Source organism: Vespa velutina, chromosome 24, assembly GCF_912470025.1.
Source record: "Vespa velutina chromosome 24, iVesVel2.1, whole genome shotgun sequence".
Lineage (NCBI taxonomy): Eukaryota > Metazoa > Arthropoda > Insecta > Hymenoptera > Vespidae > Vespa > Vespa velutina.
In genome coordinates, this window is record NC_062211.1 from 1981089 (window position 1) to 1998229 (window position 17141).

The following is a 17141-nucleotide window of genomic DNA, read 5'->3' on the forward strand; positions in this document are numbered from 1 at the left end:
AACCTCGTCATGCTCAAGTTTAGATCTTGGATTAGACAGTTCATATAAAAAAGGACTGACATCGCATACGTTAGTCATCAAGCGTAGACGAAATTATACTTGTTGAATTGAAATTTTTTGTGTGCTAGAAAAAAATGTTTTTACAATAAAAAAAAAGTTATTCGTGTACGTAGAAATGTAATTTTCATTATATTACCAATTAAAGTATTTTTTCCTATCCATAGAAAAAGTTATGACAATTTGTTTTTTATTATTTCAAATAATTTAATATAATAGAATAAATAATAATAATTTTATCTTATTTTAATCAAAATGAAAAATGAATGATAAAAGTATGAATGTCTTGACCGATATCTATTTGTACTAATAAAAAATTTAGCTTGCTATAAATATATTTTATAGGATTGATATATAATCCAAATATTATTTTGTAATCTATATTTTAAATATCTTTTTTTTGTTATTAGGTTTATGTAAGGAAACAATTTTCATATAAGTATTATTCATGCCTTTTTGTCTAAAGCCCAATCAAACTTCTACAATGGAAGAATATTCTGTGGTATCAGATGTCTCGGTAGTAGATGTCTATGATATTGCCTCAGAAATAGGGAAGGAATGTGAGAAACTTATAGATCTGTTTGGCGTTGAATCTGTAACGAATCTTATGCCAAAAGTTATTAACGCTTTAGAATTGCTCGAAAATCTTGCAATTAAAAATGAAAGAGAAAATACTACGGTTCAAGAATTAAGGGCTAAAATTATACAACTTGAAAGTGATAAAATTGGAAAAGCTGAGGACAGACAAAGATTTGAAAAAGTAATGATTTATATTCTTATAAGTATTTAAAAATCAATATCAAAACCTCTAATCATAACTCAATTAGGAGTTGGAGCAAATTGAAGAACATTGGAGACAAGAATCAAGAGATTTAGTTGGCATGGTAACTAGATTACAAGAAGAGAATAGACGATTGGCAGAAGCTTTACGGGAATCACAAAGTGATAGTCAGTACAGCGGTAAACAAAGTACTAACCACTTACCCAATAACTACTATTAATATCTTATATATAAATCTTTTTTTAATTTAATCATAATGATTATATATATGTTGGCTTCTTAGCTTTTACAGCTAGTCAAGAAGTGGATGTTTCAGTTTTGCAACATTTAAGATCTATGATAGATAAGCAACGTGATCAAATTAGAGCAAGGGATCGAGAACTTACGCAAAAGAATATAGAAATAGAAAATGTAAAATGATATTTATCGATTTATGGGAGTATAAAAATCGATCATTTATGTAAATATTATTTATAGTATTTTTTTCATAATTCTTTCTTTTCTTTTTTTTTTTTTTTTTTTTTTAGCTAACATCACAAGTTGAAAAACTTGGAGTTGTTGGAAGAGAATTAAAACGTAAGCAACGTCAAGCACAAATGCAAGCACGCGGTCTTGTAGAGGAAAGAGCAGATTTCTTAGCACAATTGCAAGATCAAAATCGAGAATTAATACAACTTAGAGGTAGACTTGGACTAGCCAAGAAAGAAAATGAAGATTTATCTAAATCACAAGGGTGTCCTGATTTGACAAATAAAGCTGTATACGATCTGGATGATCCAGATAGACCCAGATTTACTACTGCTGAATTAAAAGAAATCTTGCATGAAAGAAACGAATTAAAAGCAAGAGTTTCAGATTTGGAAGATGAATTGGAATATTATCGACCAAAACCAGAAATGTATGTTACTGCATTATTTGTTTAAAGAATTATATTTTTGTAATGATTTATTATTTAATTTGTAATATCATTTAAAAAAAAAAAAACGTATATTTTTATTTAATAATTTTTCCAGACCTATAGATGACAAGGATGCACCTGTACAAGGTCCTCTTCCTTATGAACCAGATGATGCACCTTGGAAAAAATCATCAGAATCTGGCATTCGTAAATTGTATGCATTATCCAATTATATCTTGTAAATTATATATCGTTTAATTTCTTATATACTCCATCATTATTCTATTTGATTTATTTTTACAGTTTCCGAAAAATCTTCTCTGAATCCAGCAGCAGCTTTTTAGGAGGTAGTAGTCCTCGACGAAGTCTTTCCAGTCTTTCAAAAATGGCACTATCCAGTAACAGCACTTGTGATGAATCTATGTAATGTATTTTTTCAGTTGTTTGGTATGAAAATAACTATATAACAAATTTTCGAAAGATTATATGAAAGATTTCTCCTCATAAACATAACATAAAAAAAGAAAAAAAAGGAAAAAAAAAAAAGAAAAAAAAAAAAAGAAAAAAAAATCATTTATAAATCTAAAAATTTGTTTAACATCATAATATAATACTGATTTAATCATTTATTATCTATAACAAAAACGATAGATAATGTAATCATTTAGAACTTAGTTTTTTGATAGAGGCATACATATAAGTATGTAAAAATAATGAAAATAATTACTATAGCTCTCAGAATTTAATTGAATAACGTTGTAATTTGATACTTAGTAGCTACGTAAAAAGAATAAGCTTTCACAATCGAAACGTATTAAATTTTCTCTCTCGAAAACTATCACATTACATCGATCTGTTTATTACACAACCAGACTATAGTAATTATTTTTTTGTGACTTGATATTCAAAGGTCAACAATATTTAATAAGAATAGATCATAATTAGAAACGAATTTCATCTTATATGATATCATTTACTTCATATATACTATTTATAATTTGCTTCCAAAGTTTATCACATTATAACATTTTTTAAATATATATATTTTTTTACACATGAAAATATTTCAAACTGCAAATTATAAACATGCCAAGTAAAAACTATATTATTCATATTCAGGTAAATTTTATTTATCTTTTTATATATAGGTGAGAGACATATTAACTGTTAACAAAAATTTCGTAGGGGTATTATTCAATTTGCATAAAAAAAGTTTCACTTTTTGAATAATGACACAATCGATGCAAAAGTATATTTCCATTACATATCTATAATTAGCACCCATATTATTATTAGAAAATTACACAAATGAAAATACATTTTGTGCCATTATATGTTAATCTAGCGATGTTATATACAACGTGCGTGTTAAGTATACACACGCAGCTCACTTTACACTTTGTAAATATGCACGGAATTGTGATTATTTTATAATCGCATGTTTATTATTATTATTAATATTATTTATAAAAAAATTTCTAAAACAAATAGATTATACAATAGTATAATAACGAAGTAATTGGTATTGCATATATATATATATATATATATATATATATATATATATATATATATTCTGAATATATACATATATATGTATATATATATATATATATATATATATATATGTATTCAGAAGTATTTTAATATATATATAATCATAGTTACAGTACTGTCTGTATATTGAATAAATATGATGAAAACCTTGTATAACATTTTTTGAAAAAGTACAGTATTTAATATATCTGGTATATACATACATACATACATACATTCAAAACTAAAATATGCGATTGAATGTAATTTACTCTTCAGTAATTTATACAATATTCTCATGGCATTTGTTAATATGTATAAAGTAGATAGTAATTATAATGATTATGTTTTAAAAAAAAAAAAAATATATATATATATATATATATATATATATATATATATATATATATATATGTCTTCGAAAGAGCCAAAAGATTATTAATTAATGACTTAAGTATATTATTATGTTATAAATAGATATTAATAATCATTGTCCATTTATATAAAATTCATGGTTCCTTATAGTATCAAAAATTAGTATTCATTGTTCTCAAATAATTGCAAAAATGAAATTTTATAGATTTCAAGTATTATTGTGTTATTTGCATTTAATCTAGCAGATGCAAAAAATAATGTTTATTATTGGCGAGATAAATTGTTTATATATATATATATATATATATATAAATATATATATATATACATACATACATGTATTCCATATTAATTGGTTATTATACGAAAACATTCAAAAAGAAATGAAAAGATTAATTTGATTAATTTAAAAATAATAATTTTTATTGCATTTATGTCATAATTATAAGAATTTCGCAATCACAATTTCAATACTATAAACAATAACTTCCTATTAATTTTTTTTTAGCTACATCTTTTTGATAAACGAGGTATATACAACAAATAAAATATTTATTAATAGGTTCTATATATATATATATATATATATATATATAATTTGTTAATTTTAAGTATGAAATACGCATCATATAATTTTGACTATAATTAGTAAAAAAAAAACTTATCTAATGTTATAGAAAGTTCTCTCATTATGAAAAAGAACTATATATATATATATATATTATAATATATATATATATTGTATTCTTTCGTAAATAAAAACAATGATTTTACAATAAATTCTCTTAAAATATTTTCAATGATTCATTGAGGCAGTTCATTTAATTTCAAATGTTATTAAAAAAATTGAAAATTCTAGAGTAGATATGAACTGATTATGTATGACTAGTGTTTTTTATTTTTATTTTTGATACTTATAAGTATTTTTGATTACATCATACACATTCTGATATTGTATCTTAAGTATAATTATTACAATAGAGATATAAAAAGCAAATTTTTTTTTTTCTTTATTATTAATAATATTGTTCTATAAAAGAAACAATGCAAAAATGTAGAAACTACAGTTTTCAGTTAAGTAAAGATTAGATAGTGTATTTTAAAAATGATATATAAAAAATTGTATGGTGTATATATATATATATATATATATATATATATATATATATCACGTTTGCTTATAATACAAGAACTGTTAAAAGAGAACCTTTATATTTTTTTCATGATACATTTCGATCGTATATGTAGCCTATTTTTTTTTCTTTTTTCTTGTTTTCTTTTTTTTCCTTTTTTTTTTTTTTTTTTTTTTTTTCTTTTGCTAAAATCAATCAATCTAATATATTTTTTTCGTATATCAATAGACTTTCCTAAATTTGACTAGTATACTACAAATCTACATTATTTAAATTAGCTGAAGAACCAGTGGGCAAATCTAATGGTACAAATTTACCGATAGGTTGTATTGCTTTATGTTGTTCAGCTAGTTTACGCATTTCTTGTCTAAGTTTACCTAATATTGCATGATTCGGTTGATTAACCGCTGCCTTTCCTTGCAACAATGTTATTTCTTGTTCTAATTGTTTTTTTTCTTTAAAGGATTTTACACTCCGTGATCCGTATAACCTTAACAAGGAACCCCAGGATTGAATGTGTGGATGCATTAGTTGTAAAATTGCCTGAGCTGCCCTTTGTTTTCCATCTTTCTTGTTACGACATACCTATACAAATTTCAATATAAATATTATATATATATATATATCTCTCTCCTATTTTTTTATTTTTTTTTTATTCCTCATTAGTTTCGTTTAATGTTTCATCTAAACACTTACAACTGTAGCCTCGTGTTTTCCAACACGCATTGTAAATTCATTACGTTGGTGTTTCAATGTATTTACGGAATAATTAATATGCATATCCCCTAAACCATAATTCCTTTGAAGACAAGTAATCAAAATTGCATGAGGAGATGGTTCGGTCGTTTTAGCACAAAATTCTGCTACCCGTGGATCCGTTATTGAGATCTCATCGAAAAATGACAAATCTGCATCAGAATTTCCTCTTGATGCTTTAATCGTTCGACTAGAATTACCAGAACCATTATCACCATTCTCTCCAGAGATCTTATCTCTCATTTGTGGAATCAATATTTCAAGAGTTTTCCGTGCTGCATTAGCTTTTGCTTGTTTCTTACTACTACCAAAACCACTGCCGTATTCCATGTCATTAATACAAACTACTGCGGAATACGGTGTTGCTGCATTTTCTATAATTAAGGTTTTTTTTTCTTTTTAATGAAATTAATTGTTTCCATAAATTCATGAAAGCTTAAATATTAATTATAATTTTATACCTAGTTCCTTAAATTTGTATGTTGGCTGTTTCTTTAAGGCATGTTGTACGTACTCGTGAAGAATACAAACATAACTTTTCCCAGATGGATTCATTATCCAATGTTTCGACGGTCTTTGCGTACCATTATCTTCTCCTGTTGTATTACCACTGCTTCCCGTCATTCCCGTACTCGTAACTGGGAATGTTATTAACTTTGTACCATCGGGCAAAGTTGGACGTTCCAATTGCTTACGATGTTTTTTATTTTTTGTAAACTTCCTACGGGCAGACCACGACCTAGGAAAGTATGTAAAATTGTTAGACAAATTCTTGTCAAAGATTTGTTATAAAAAAAAGATATATATATATATATATAAATTAATTAATAGTAATAAAATAAAATTCACTTACTGAAATCTCATTACTTTAATGGCTTTAAAACGGAAGAGTGATTGACAATAATTTCTAAGTTGTTCGCTGTCTAAAGAATGAGCCGCTCGGTTCTCTTGAATAGTCTCTATTTTTGCACTAGGAAGACTACAAACTTCGGCAGAGGGCTCGCGATCTTTTTCTTTCTTCTTTTCTTCTTCCTCTTCATGCAATGCTCTTCTGTATTGAAGACAAGGTATCGCACTAACAGGCACTTCATGTTTTCTTACACTTCCTGGACCAAGAAAATATGGTTTGGCTAATGTACAAACTCTGCTTTGTTTATGTAAATACAGTGGCATTCCACTGTTATGCGTTACTTGTACCCAACCTTCGGGCAAGACGTCAAAATGATTATGTCCAATTTCTAAAAGAAATAATTGATTATTATAATTAGTGCTTTCATTTGAAATAAATTTTTCTGTGAAACTATTTAGCTTACCATCTAAAACAAGTTTCTCCTTCTCTTCATATGGCATATTATCTTTCTTGTCTTTCCTCTTTCCTTTAAATTCTTCTGGTAAACCTAGTACATAATACTTAACTAAAAAAGATACTTGGCAGCTGCATGATCTGTACTAAAAGTACAAAAAGAAGTAATCTTACTTCCTCTTCTCATAATTAACTAATATCCATATGATACAAGATATAAGTGTATATATCTTGTGAGAGATATTTTGCAGTATAAGAAATTATGCAGTTAAAGTTCAAGAATTTAATTTTTTTTTTTTTTTTTTTTGTTTATTTTTTTTTTATTTTTTTGAAAAAAAGTAATGCTAATTATATAGTATTTAAAATATCTAATACTTTTCATTTTGTCTCATTAATTTAAAAGATTTAAAAATGTAACACTTGTCTACAGTAATAATCATTATAAAGTTAATGATCATTATTTCATATTATTTTTATTTATAAAAAAAAAAAAAAAAGGAAGAAATAATTAAAAATTACCTTCTTCAAGCATAGCTTCGATTTCTTCATCCGGTACATCAGAATCCATGCTCTCGTTTGTATCAGAGTCCATGTCTGAACAATTTTGATCTGGATGTCTTTCTAGATCATCCAACACGTCAAATTGTCTTAAATCATCATTGGTTACAATGTCATCAGCATTAGATTCTGCTTCCTGGCTGACCAAACCATTAACTGCATCGATAGCAGCATTTAGAAGATTAACATCATCTTCCATTGTATCATTACAATGACTTTGATCAAACATCTTTTCATGACTGTTTTGATCAATGTTTGACTCTATACTTTGAGTGCCATCCTCATTATACAGAACATCATCTTTTTCTTGATAATTCGTATCCATGAAATCTGGTTTATCCATGTCGCTTTGCATCTCCAGTTGAAAGTCTTCTGTACTGTTTTCCTCTTTATCAATATCCATTGAAAAAGACATCTGCGAAACACTATAATGTCCGAGTATTTATATTAGAGCTAAAATTGGAAAACTTATTTTTTAGGTGTATAAAGATCTTATACATTTTGTGAATTAGATAACAAATTATCTTTAATTATAAACAATAGTAAAAAACAACAACATTTGAACCTAACAATAACTTCCAAACGTAACGTTCTTCTAAGTATCAAGCTTGTTGTGTGGCCACACCACTTTCACCAATGAGGCCAAAGTCCAATCGATTTGAAACCATTTGAAAAATGGCAACGAAAATTGGACATTTGCATTAGTGTTAGCAGTCTGGGGCCTGTTATATATCCAAACGGTATATTGCATATGAAAGTTGTTTGTCGCAATTAGAGGAGAGATGATCAAGGTATAATTGCGGTATCATATCAGTTCACTAGCCCCACAGCTAGACAAGGACAACATTGAAAAATTGAACCTGTTACTAACTGGGGTTGTGCGCTGATAATAGATATAACTTTCAATTTAACAGATATACAGAATTTATCCGATACTATATGTGTGTATAAACAAAATTGTGTGTTCATTTTTTCGATGACTGAAATATTAATATTATACTATAAAAATTCTTTTAGCCAAATAGAATATACTTACATATTACACGATTATATTTCAATAGTTTCAAAAAGACAAAATAGATCTTATATATTTTTGATAAAGAAAAATTTATCAAAAACATACAAGAAAGATAATTGGAATTGTTTGCAGAATTAAAATCTTATTTATAAAGAAAAATATATTTATATTATTCCAAGTACGAAGAATTACGTAAATACTTATTATCAGGTTACATTTACTATTCATTAATTACCAATGGATATTTACGTATGTACCAGAATGTATTTATAAAACACTCAAAATGTATACCCTGTTCTTATCCCCCCTAACTAGGCGTCGACAATCGAACAAGACAATTGATCCACGAAAAGAAATTATATATACTGACAAGTAACAACGATTTTAGGAAAACAATTTTTTTCGAACTGTTGTGCATTGGACAGAAGAAAATTGAAGCTCTCCGATTGGTTAAGATCTACGTTGTAAATTCAGTTTAAGGTTATGAACAAAGCAGTAATATCCTCTAAACGAATTAATTTTCTTAGGAAAAATAAATATTTGCTCTTTCTCTCTAAAACAAAAAGAAGAAAAAAAGAAAAAAATAATAAAAAATTTCTGCTTATTAAAAATTAAAAAATACAGAATTTAATTATGAGTTTCCTCTTCAAAAATTGTATCGTCAATGACCAGCGTAGGAATCGAAAAATTTTTAACCAAATTCAAATTTTTTTTACACCAACGATAATCTCAGATATATATATATATATATATATATATATATATATATATATATATATATATATATATATATATATATTCCTTCTTTTTCCTGATTTTCGAGTAAGATTTATTCATTTTTAAAGAAAGCCTATAAAAATTATTTTGGTAAGTTTCTATTAAGATCCAATAAAACAAATGATAAAAATACAATTATAATTATATTAATTTTGTCCTCCTTACATAACCTTATCTAATTTTCAGATTTTCCAATGTATAATAATAATAATAATAATAATAATAATAATAATAATAATAATAATAATAATAATAATAATAATAATAATACACGCTTAATACGTTTCAAAAAAAAAAAAAAAAAAAAAAAAAAAGAAAAAAAAACAGGAAAAATGTAAATAATAAAGTAACCTGTTGTTGAAGAAAATTCGTTTTGTAAAAAGCACAGTCGAAGAGTAACGAAGTCACTCGACGAGATATGTGGAGAGTCAAATGGAAAAGAATTTTAAAAAGAGGTGGTACGAGATATGTGATTCTCCCCCACTTCTCGTCCTCTCGTTACGATTTGCTGTACTACTTATGTATACGGAGAAAAGACTAACAATGAGTAAATGATAAGCTCTTGACGTACACAGAAGAGAAGCGCACGCGCTATAGAAGTGAAAGGCAAGAGAAAGAGAAAGAGAAAGAGAGAGAGAGAGAGAGAAAGAGAGAGCGAGCGTGGCATAGGAGATTAATCAAATAACAACAATTTCGATGGCCGTAAGTTCAGCAGTCATTCCGTGTAGAAAGAAACAATCACGAATGGAGATTATGAATAAAACTAAATCAACAGCGTATTTAGGCGGCCTCACGCAGTGTATTCTCGTTAACGAGCCGTGTTTAACTACAAGGTTAAACGAGCTTAATTCTGAAGTTTATTGGGCGCGAAGTGGTGGATATCTATTTTCGAGGATCCAATAAGAATGGCTGCCGTTTTAAGAAGATTCAGAACCGTGCAGGTCACGGTAATCGACAAGCCAAAAACATCATTGTTTATTAACACTCGGTAGGACGAGATTAGCTGAGTATTTTGTTTAAAAAGAAAAACAAAAAAAAAAACAAAAAAAAAAGAAAGAAAGAAAAAGAAAAGAAAAAAGAAGGAAAAAGATAGACAAATATTGATTTTAATTATTTGTCTGATACTTTATCATAAAATGAAGTTCAAATAAAGATGCTTTCAAAATAGCCAACAAATCGTATGTTTTAGATCCCTGGCAAGGTCATTGGTACGACAAGATAGTAAGAGATGGATAAGCAAACTTTTGGTAAGAAAGATCGAACCAACGAAGGAGTCTCATTCGCGAATGCTTTCGGACAAGGATGTGATTTATGCTTTACATACGCATAATGTCCGTCCTGATTCTATCGATAAATATTTAACTAACTAGTAAGTAAAATGGCATGATCTCGTCGTACATTTTATCATCCATTGACCTTTCGATTTAATGACTCATTAACATATTTTAAATATGTGCTTATAATTTCCTTTTATATTATCAATTTATTTTATGATTGATTAATTTTAAGAAATTTTGTTTAATAGAGAATATATTTTAACTAAAATTATATATATATATATATATATATATATATATATATATATATATATATATATATGTACGTGTGTATCCATGTATGTGTGTGTGTATGTTTATGCATGTGTATGTTTGTGTATATATAACGTGATCTTCTATTTAATTTTATTTTCAGCGAACAAAATGTTAATCTAATACATTCGAAAAAATCTGATCTGAAATGTGAATTAGTTGGATCATGGACTGTTGCAGTAGGGGATTTAGATCAAGCTTTACATCTCTGGCAATATACTGGTGGCTATGAACGTATTGATCATGCACAAATTTTACTTTCCAAAGATGAGGTATAATTTGATTTACTTTAACAATTCAGTTAAACATATTAATTGATTATTTTATGTATGTATATATGCATTTCGTATGTGTCAGAATTATCAACTTTTACTCAAGGAACGTGGAAATTATTTAAGATCTCGTCACCTACAATATTTATTGGCATTTAGTTATTGGCCGCCTCTTGAAAAACGTAAAGGTCCAAACATATATGAAATACGAAGTTATAGCTTGAAACCTGGTACAATGATCGAATGGGGCAATAATTGGGCTAAAGCTATTAATTTTAGACGTAATAACGATGAACCCTTTGCTGGTTATTTTTCACAAATTGGAAGGCTGTACAATGTTCATCACATTTGGTGTAAGTTTAATATTAGGAAGCGTTTTACGTATAATTGGAAAAAATGTATTTCTCTTTATTTTCAGGCTATAAAGATCTTCAATCACGAAAAGATACACGCGAAAGTGCTTGGAGATTACCTGGGTGGGATCAATGTGTGGCATACACTGTCCCTCTTATAAGAGAGATGCATTGTCGCATATTAAGCCCAACTACGTTTTCCCCCACACAATAAACTATCATTCTTGCAAATACCAATGCATTTGTATAATATCACTTATTATTACTTATCTATCAATGTAATAATGTAAAAACATTTGTTATAATGTACATCATATATATATATATAATATATATAATATATATAATATATATATATATATAATTCTGTAATCTATACGCGCAATACGTTGAATGCTAAAATGTTTTGTTGTATTACAACTGGCAGAATGTATTTTGCTACTATTTCAAATTCTATATTATGACTATAAGTAAATGCAAGTTATTTTATTCATTGTCAGTTGAAGCACAACATTTATGTATAGATGAATATACAATATTACTCTTTACAGTAGAGTGATTTTTTTTTTCTTTTAACAGACATCTATTATTTTTAATATATTTTCTTTTATGATAAAAAATTTTAATTTTTATATAATTCAAAATAAAAATTAATTTTCTCTTGTTTACTATATATTCACATTTTTTTTTTTTTTTTATGTTTTGATTGAATTTATTGAATGTAATTCAAAAGTTTATAACATGTAAAGAAAAGAAAATTTATATATAAAAATCGTTTTCTTTTTAATAAAAGTTAAATAATGAAGGGAATCAAATTAAATCATTCCTTATTTATAAATTTTTAACCATTAAACAAAATAATAAATTTCATTTTCATTCTCCTATTTGACATTATAATTAAAAAATGAGAATAGATTTTTGTGCAGTATCGCTTTAAAACAGTTGTAATTTAAAAAAAGATTATTGCAATAGAATTATATACGTTATCCATATAATACTTCGTTAATTAATGTTTTTGTGGAAACATATTAATAGTCAGTATTTATAGATAATAATGGAAGGTAATAATAGCAATAGTAAAAATTATAATAATGTAAAGAATATATGCCTATCCTTACATAGTATTATTATACATTATGAGCACTTTGATACATTTAATCACGATTTATAGATTAATTTTAAATATTGGCGCTGTATATAAAATACAGTCAAGAAAGTTTTTACATCAGCATTGTTTTATCTATTTTACTAATATTTTAATTGGATTTTTGAATACATAAAATTAGTGGAATAAAAGAAAAAAAAAATAATGCGACCAGTAATGATCATTTTATTAAAACTTATTGCATTAATGTACATTCATAGTGTATTTTAGTTTTAAATCTGTTATATAATGAAATTGATTTTTACATATTTTATTCATATGACACATTGTTGTGTCATATCATTTTGAAAGATGTGTTTAATTTCACAATGCTGATGTATTTTTAAAAGTTCAAGAAAACGAAATCTTATCGTTTGGACATTGATTGCAGTATGTTTTCTATAAATGTACACAGAGTAATTAATTTTTTTTTTTAATTTGTCTAAAAGAGTGATATATTTTATAGTAGAAGCCACTTCACGAGTCTAAACTAAGTCCATTATAAATTATAAATAAATTATAAATATTTTTTTCTCTCTTTATCACCAAATACTTGTGTATTAATTTAGATTTTATATTTACCAATGCTGTACACGTATATATTGTTATATAACAATATTTCTGAAATTGTGGAATTGACATTGATTATTTAAAGAATAGAAATGGACGGTTCTTATATAAAGACATAGTATAATATCTCTTTTTTTTTGCTGAAAGTAATCACTTGGTTTTTTGAATAAAAATCTACTTTGGACACATAGAATTAGACATACAATTTTTTATTTATAAAGAAAACTATCTAAAATAATATTGTAATAATAATATACATAATTATTGCCCAATTTGATATAAACATTTTAGATTATTTTGCATTGTATTTAATAAAATCTAATGCTATTATATTGTACTTCTCTTGAAGTGGCTGTTACTATATTATAGGATCTGTTTTCAAAATGTGGATATCTTATTTTTATAACATTGCATAATTGATTAACAAGTACCTTATTAAAAATAACAATTATATTTTACCTAGTTAAAGCCAAAATTGTATTAAAGTATGTATTATTGTATTCGCTGCAAAGTTTTTTTTTTTTATACAAAAGCATCACTTATAGTGTCAATTAATAATAAGATAATATATAACTTAATGCTAAAACATTGGTATCAATTTTTAAAATATTATCATTTCAACTGAGCAGCGAACACACATGCGGCTATCAAAACATAATGATCACATGTAAAGAGATATAAGTGAGAAAAGACAAGCTTTCATAAGCGTAAAATAATAATTATATTTGATATGATATGCTTATGATTAATTGTCTACGTCACTGCTTGTATCTAAATTTTGTTCGCGTTATAACTTTGGAATATTTACAAAATATTGAAAATTAATTTTATAAAATTGGTATTCAGCAGATTACATTGAGATTACAGACTAAAACAAAAAATTATTTTTAGTACATACATACAATTTGACTCAGAGAGAGAATTCGTGCTACAATATATATGAAGAATATATTAAAAGAACAATTTTAATGGAAGAAATGTAAAAACTTATTATTATATTATTATTTATTTTATTGCGATGTATTAAGCACTCTCACTCTCATTCTTTCTCTTTCTCTCTCTCTCTCTCTTTCTTTCTTTCTCTCATAAGGTTAATTGCTAGTAAAAAAACAATTTTCTCTCTTTGAAATTTAAACATAATTTTATAATTTACTAAATACATAATTATCTTTCCCAATTATTTCAGTCATATTTCTATTTGGAGAATTAATTTAAAGAAATTTATTTTTAATATATAACAAAAAGAAAAAAGAATACAATATACATCTATAATACTTCTCATTGGCAAATAATTGTGTACAATGTAAAATTAAATTTTATTGTTAGCAAAATATTATATATGTAACGTATAAAATTTTATGACAATAAATTCTTTGTTCATACATGCTATTTAAAATTCTGAGTTTAAAAAAAAGTGAGTTAATAACATTATTCTAAATACTGGTATGTATATAATATGACTTAACTTTTTTTTTTTTTTTGTAAAGTAATGAGTTTAAATTACTATCAACTAAATTCTTAATCGTTTGAAATCATTATTGAAATCATTAAGGAAGTGTGTATACTGTTATTACTATATTAAATAGGGAAATATATAATCTTTTTATGATACAGTATGCACAAAATCATTTCTTATTTCTTATATAATATATTGATTATTATTTATTAAGTATAATCGTTAATTATAAACTAAAACAATTACTACTTACAGTTTTTATTTTTACTATTAAAACAAAAAAATTATACATTTTATATGTAGGAAGTTAAAGATATAGATATAATTTAATCAGTTTGTTTTTCGTTTTATTCTCTAACATAATGGAAAAAAAAGAAAAAGAAAAAAAAAGAAAAAATAAAAAAAATTCCTCTTTACAAGATCTAATTAGAAATATTTTGGAATAAAAACATGAATTATATATCTCATGTCAAAATTTATCTCACTTTTTTAATGGAACATACTATGTGTTTTTTGAAAATCAACATTCTTTTTTTTGTATTCTTATTTTCAATATTGATTTAAATTACTAGTGAAAAATTATTTAGTAATGTAAGTTATTTCTCAACTATTTTCTATGTTATTATTTCTTCATTACGAAGATTGCAAAATTGATGTTCCATATACATATTGCTATGGAGGACTATGATAAAGTTGGTTATACATTTAAAGATTAAAGATTTTATGTATCTGTGACGTATTTATGATCTTTCATTTAAAGAAATTGTCATACTTTGCATTTAAAGTATTCTACAGTTGAATATGTAGCACGAACAATCTCTATTAGTCAGCGATAGATATTATTTTTTATAATAATTTGCTAAAATTGTGTCTGTTGAGAATTCAGGCATTTTTTTCTAATAATACAAAGAAGAATTACACAATGTTCTGTTCATATACATTTAAATTGTTCTGATCTTGTTTTCATGTTAAATTCTTTTTTATTTTAATTATTGTTTATGTAATATGTGAGAGAATATATTTACACGTGATTTATATAGACAAAATTTCAGTTGATTGTGATAGTTTTCTTTTATCGATGCTAAAACATGTATCTATTCCATTATATATCACGATTAATAAACATTATCAACATATTTCTTCTTTGTCCATATAATTTAGTCTCGTTATGAAAATTGTATTTGTGCAATGAAAACTGGAATGTATTTTATATATATAAGATATGGTTAACAAATACACCATCGTTTGATTTTTTAACAAAAAACATTAAATGAATTATTACTTTTAAACGTCAAACATAAAAAAATAGATTATAAATTTTGCACATATGAATATGGCACAAACGACGATAGCTTATAATTATTATATATATTGATTATATCTCATATATAAAAATAATACAACAAAATATTGATCATTGTTATATACTCCTGATTTTATTTTACAAATAAAAATTTTAGAGCAAGTCCTATAATCGTAAAAGTTAACTATACTTTTAAATATAAATCTAATTTCTTTTTATTAGCAAAAAGCAATAAATGTATAACAATAAAAGACAATGTGTAACATAATATTACTTCAAAGTATTCATTAAATGATTTCATAAAAAATATATTTTCTAAATCAACATGCACGAATGTCTCTTTTAAGATTTCTTTCGTTATCACATTATCAGTTTTCATTGTATCCAATGTTCAAGGAGAACTTTATTTACATTTTTTATTTTTTAATGTCTTTGATTCAATCCCCATTATTTGACATTCGACACAAAAGCGATATATATATATATATATATATATATATATATATATATATATATATATATTTAATTTATATTCGAATAAAAGTATCTATTAAAAAGTGCCACGCATTAAAAGATTTGATCTGTTCTTATTCTTATCGAGAATGAAATTGTAAGCTTGTGCAAATTTTTTTTCTTTTTTCTTTTTTTACAAATTCTCTCAATAAAACTATAAAATACAAGGATATAATATATCTTAATTTTTTTCTTTTTGTCGTGTAAAATATATTATACGTGTGCAATACTGTAAATAACATCTTGAACATTCTCTTTTGAGAAAACAGTCACAATCAGCTGAACACGGATTGAACATTTGATAGTCGATACAAGATGTATAAAACACAAAGGTACACAAGGCATAATAAAACAGAAACATAAAACACAATATGATATACGAATATAGAACTGGAATGTGTACTGGATGAAATTGTATACTATGAGGAATACCATGTAATAAAAGATCTAAATATCACAATTACAAGCAATGTTAATGAATTATAAAGTTGTTTTTCTAAAAAGTATAAAAAAGGAGAGAAAAAAGATAAACCAAAAAGTGCAATTCTAGCATAGAAACAATTACTTATCATACACAATATGTATCTAATAAAAAATATATATAAAACCTATGCAACAGATATGGATGTCATTGGCAGTTTTATACTTATGAGATATTTTTTATAAGTATATTTTCCATCCAACGAAAATTAATACAATTAAAAGTTTTGCTTATTATTCTTTAACAAATAATAAAAATCATGAAACAA

At 25.3% G+C, this 17141-nt stretch overlaps 3 protein-coding genes across 13 annotated transcripts; 2 read left to right on the forward strand and 1 right to left on the reverse strand.

Moving 5' to 3' along the window:
- The first annotated feature begins 4 nt into the window (after window positions 1–4).
- On the forward strand, window positions 5–3030 carry LOC124956967 (RILP-like protein homolog). The gene is made up of 7 exons (XM_047513486.1): window positions 5–165; window positions 468–817; window positions 885–1026; window positions 1122–1249; window positions 1366–1736; window positions 1852–1950; window positions 2040–3030. Exons 2-7 carry the CDS (start codon window positions 506–508, stop codon window positions 2161–2163), a joined length of 1176 nt encoding a protein of 391 aa, XP_047369442.1. The 5' UTR covers window positions 5–165; window positions 468–505; the 3' UTR covers window positions 2164–3030.
- A 1738-nt stretch (window positions 3031–4768) lies between these two features.
- On the reverse strand, window positions 4769–10189 carry LOC124956965 (microprocessor complex subunit DGCR8). 10 transcript variants are annotated; one of them, XM_047513478.1, is made up of 6 exons: window positions 9544–10189; window positions 7359–7822; window positions 6390–6933; window positions 5998–6275; window positions 5477–5910; window positions 4769–5365 (listed from the first exon to the last, which is right to left on the reverse strand). In XM_047513478.1, exons 2-6 carry the CDS (start codon window positions 7810–7812, stop codon window positions 5033–5035), a joined length of 2043 nt encoding a protein of 680 aa, XP_047369434.1. In that variant the 5' UTR covers window positions 7813–7822; window positions 9544–10189; the 3' UTR covers window positions 4769–5032. The 10 variants fall into 10 exon arrangements, with proteins under 10 accessions (XP_047369434.1, XP_047369432.1, XP_047369437.1 ...); XM_047513476.1 differs by lacking the exon at window positions 9544–10189 and adding an exon at window positions 8434–8800 and having other exon boundaries at window positions 7359–7850; XM_047513481.1 differs by lacking the exon at window positions 9544–10189 and adding an exon at window positions 8651–8799 and having other exon boundaries at window positions 7359–7812.
- On the forward strand, window positions 9663–12216 carry LOC124956969 (protein NipSnap). 2 transcript variants are annotated; one of them, XM_047513489.1, is made up of 6 exons: window positions 9663–9894; window positions 9968–10180; window positions 10382–10561; window positions 10885–11053; window positions 11139–11406; window positions 11472–12216. In XM_047513489.1, the coding sequence occupies exons 2-6, from the start codon at window positions 10098–10100 to the stop codon at window positions 11618–11620; spliced, it is 849 nt and encodes a 282-aa protein (XP_047369445.1). In that variant the 5' UTR covers window positions 9663–9894; window positions 9968–10097; the 3' UTR covers window positions 11621–12216. The 2 variants fall into 2 exon arrangements, with proteins under 2 accessions (XP_047369445.1, XP_047369446.1); XM_047513490.1 differs by having other exon boundaries at window positions 9977–10180.
- Window positions 12217–17141: the final 4925 nt, after the last annotated feature.

Coding starts and splice junctions, on each gene's coding strand:
- LOC124956969 (XM_047513489.1), top strand. CDS start 10,098: ATGGCTGCCGTTTTAAGAAGATTCAGAACCGTGCAGGTCACGGTAATC. Junction 10,181..10,381: donor TCATTGTTTATTAACACTCG/GTAGGACGAGAT, acceptor CGTATGTTTTAG/ATCCCTGGCAAGGTCATTGG. Junction 11,407..11,471: donor CAATGTTCATCACATTTGGT/GTAAGTTTAATA, acceptor CTTTATTTTCAG/GCTATAAAGATCTTCAATCA.
- LOC124956965 (XM_047513478.1), bottom strand. CDS start 7,812: ATGTCTTTTTCAATGGATATTGATAAAGAGGAAAACAGTACAGAAGAC. Junction 6,934..7,358: donor CGAAGCTATGCTTGAAGAAG/GTAATTTTTAAT, acceptor ATTATGTACTAG/GTTTACCAGAAGAATTTAAA. Junction 5,911..5,997: donor ATACAAATTTAAGGAACTAG/GTATAAAATTAT, acceptor CCTTAATTATAG/AAAATGCAGCAACACCGTAT.
- LOC124956967 (XM_047513486.1), top strand. CDS start 506: ATGCCTTTTTGTCTAAAGCCCAATCAAACTTCTACAATGGAAGAATAT. Junction 1,250..1,365: donor AGAATATAGAAATAGAAAAT/GTAAAATGATAT, acceptor TTTTTTTTTTAG/CTAACATCACAAGTTGAAAA. Junction 1,737..1,851: donor TATCGACCAAAACCAGAAAT/GTATGTTACTGC, acceptor TAATTTTTCCAG/ACCTATAGATGACAAGGATG.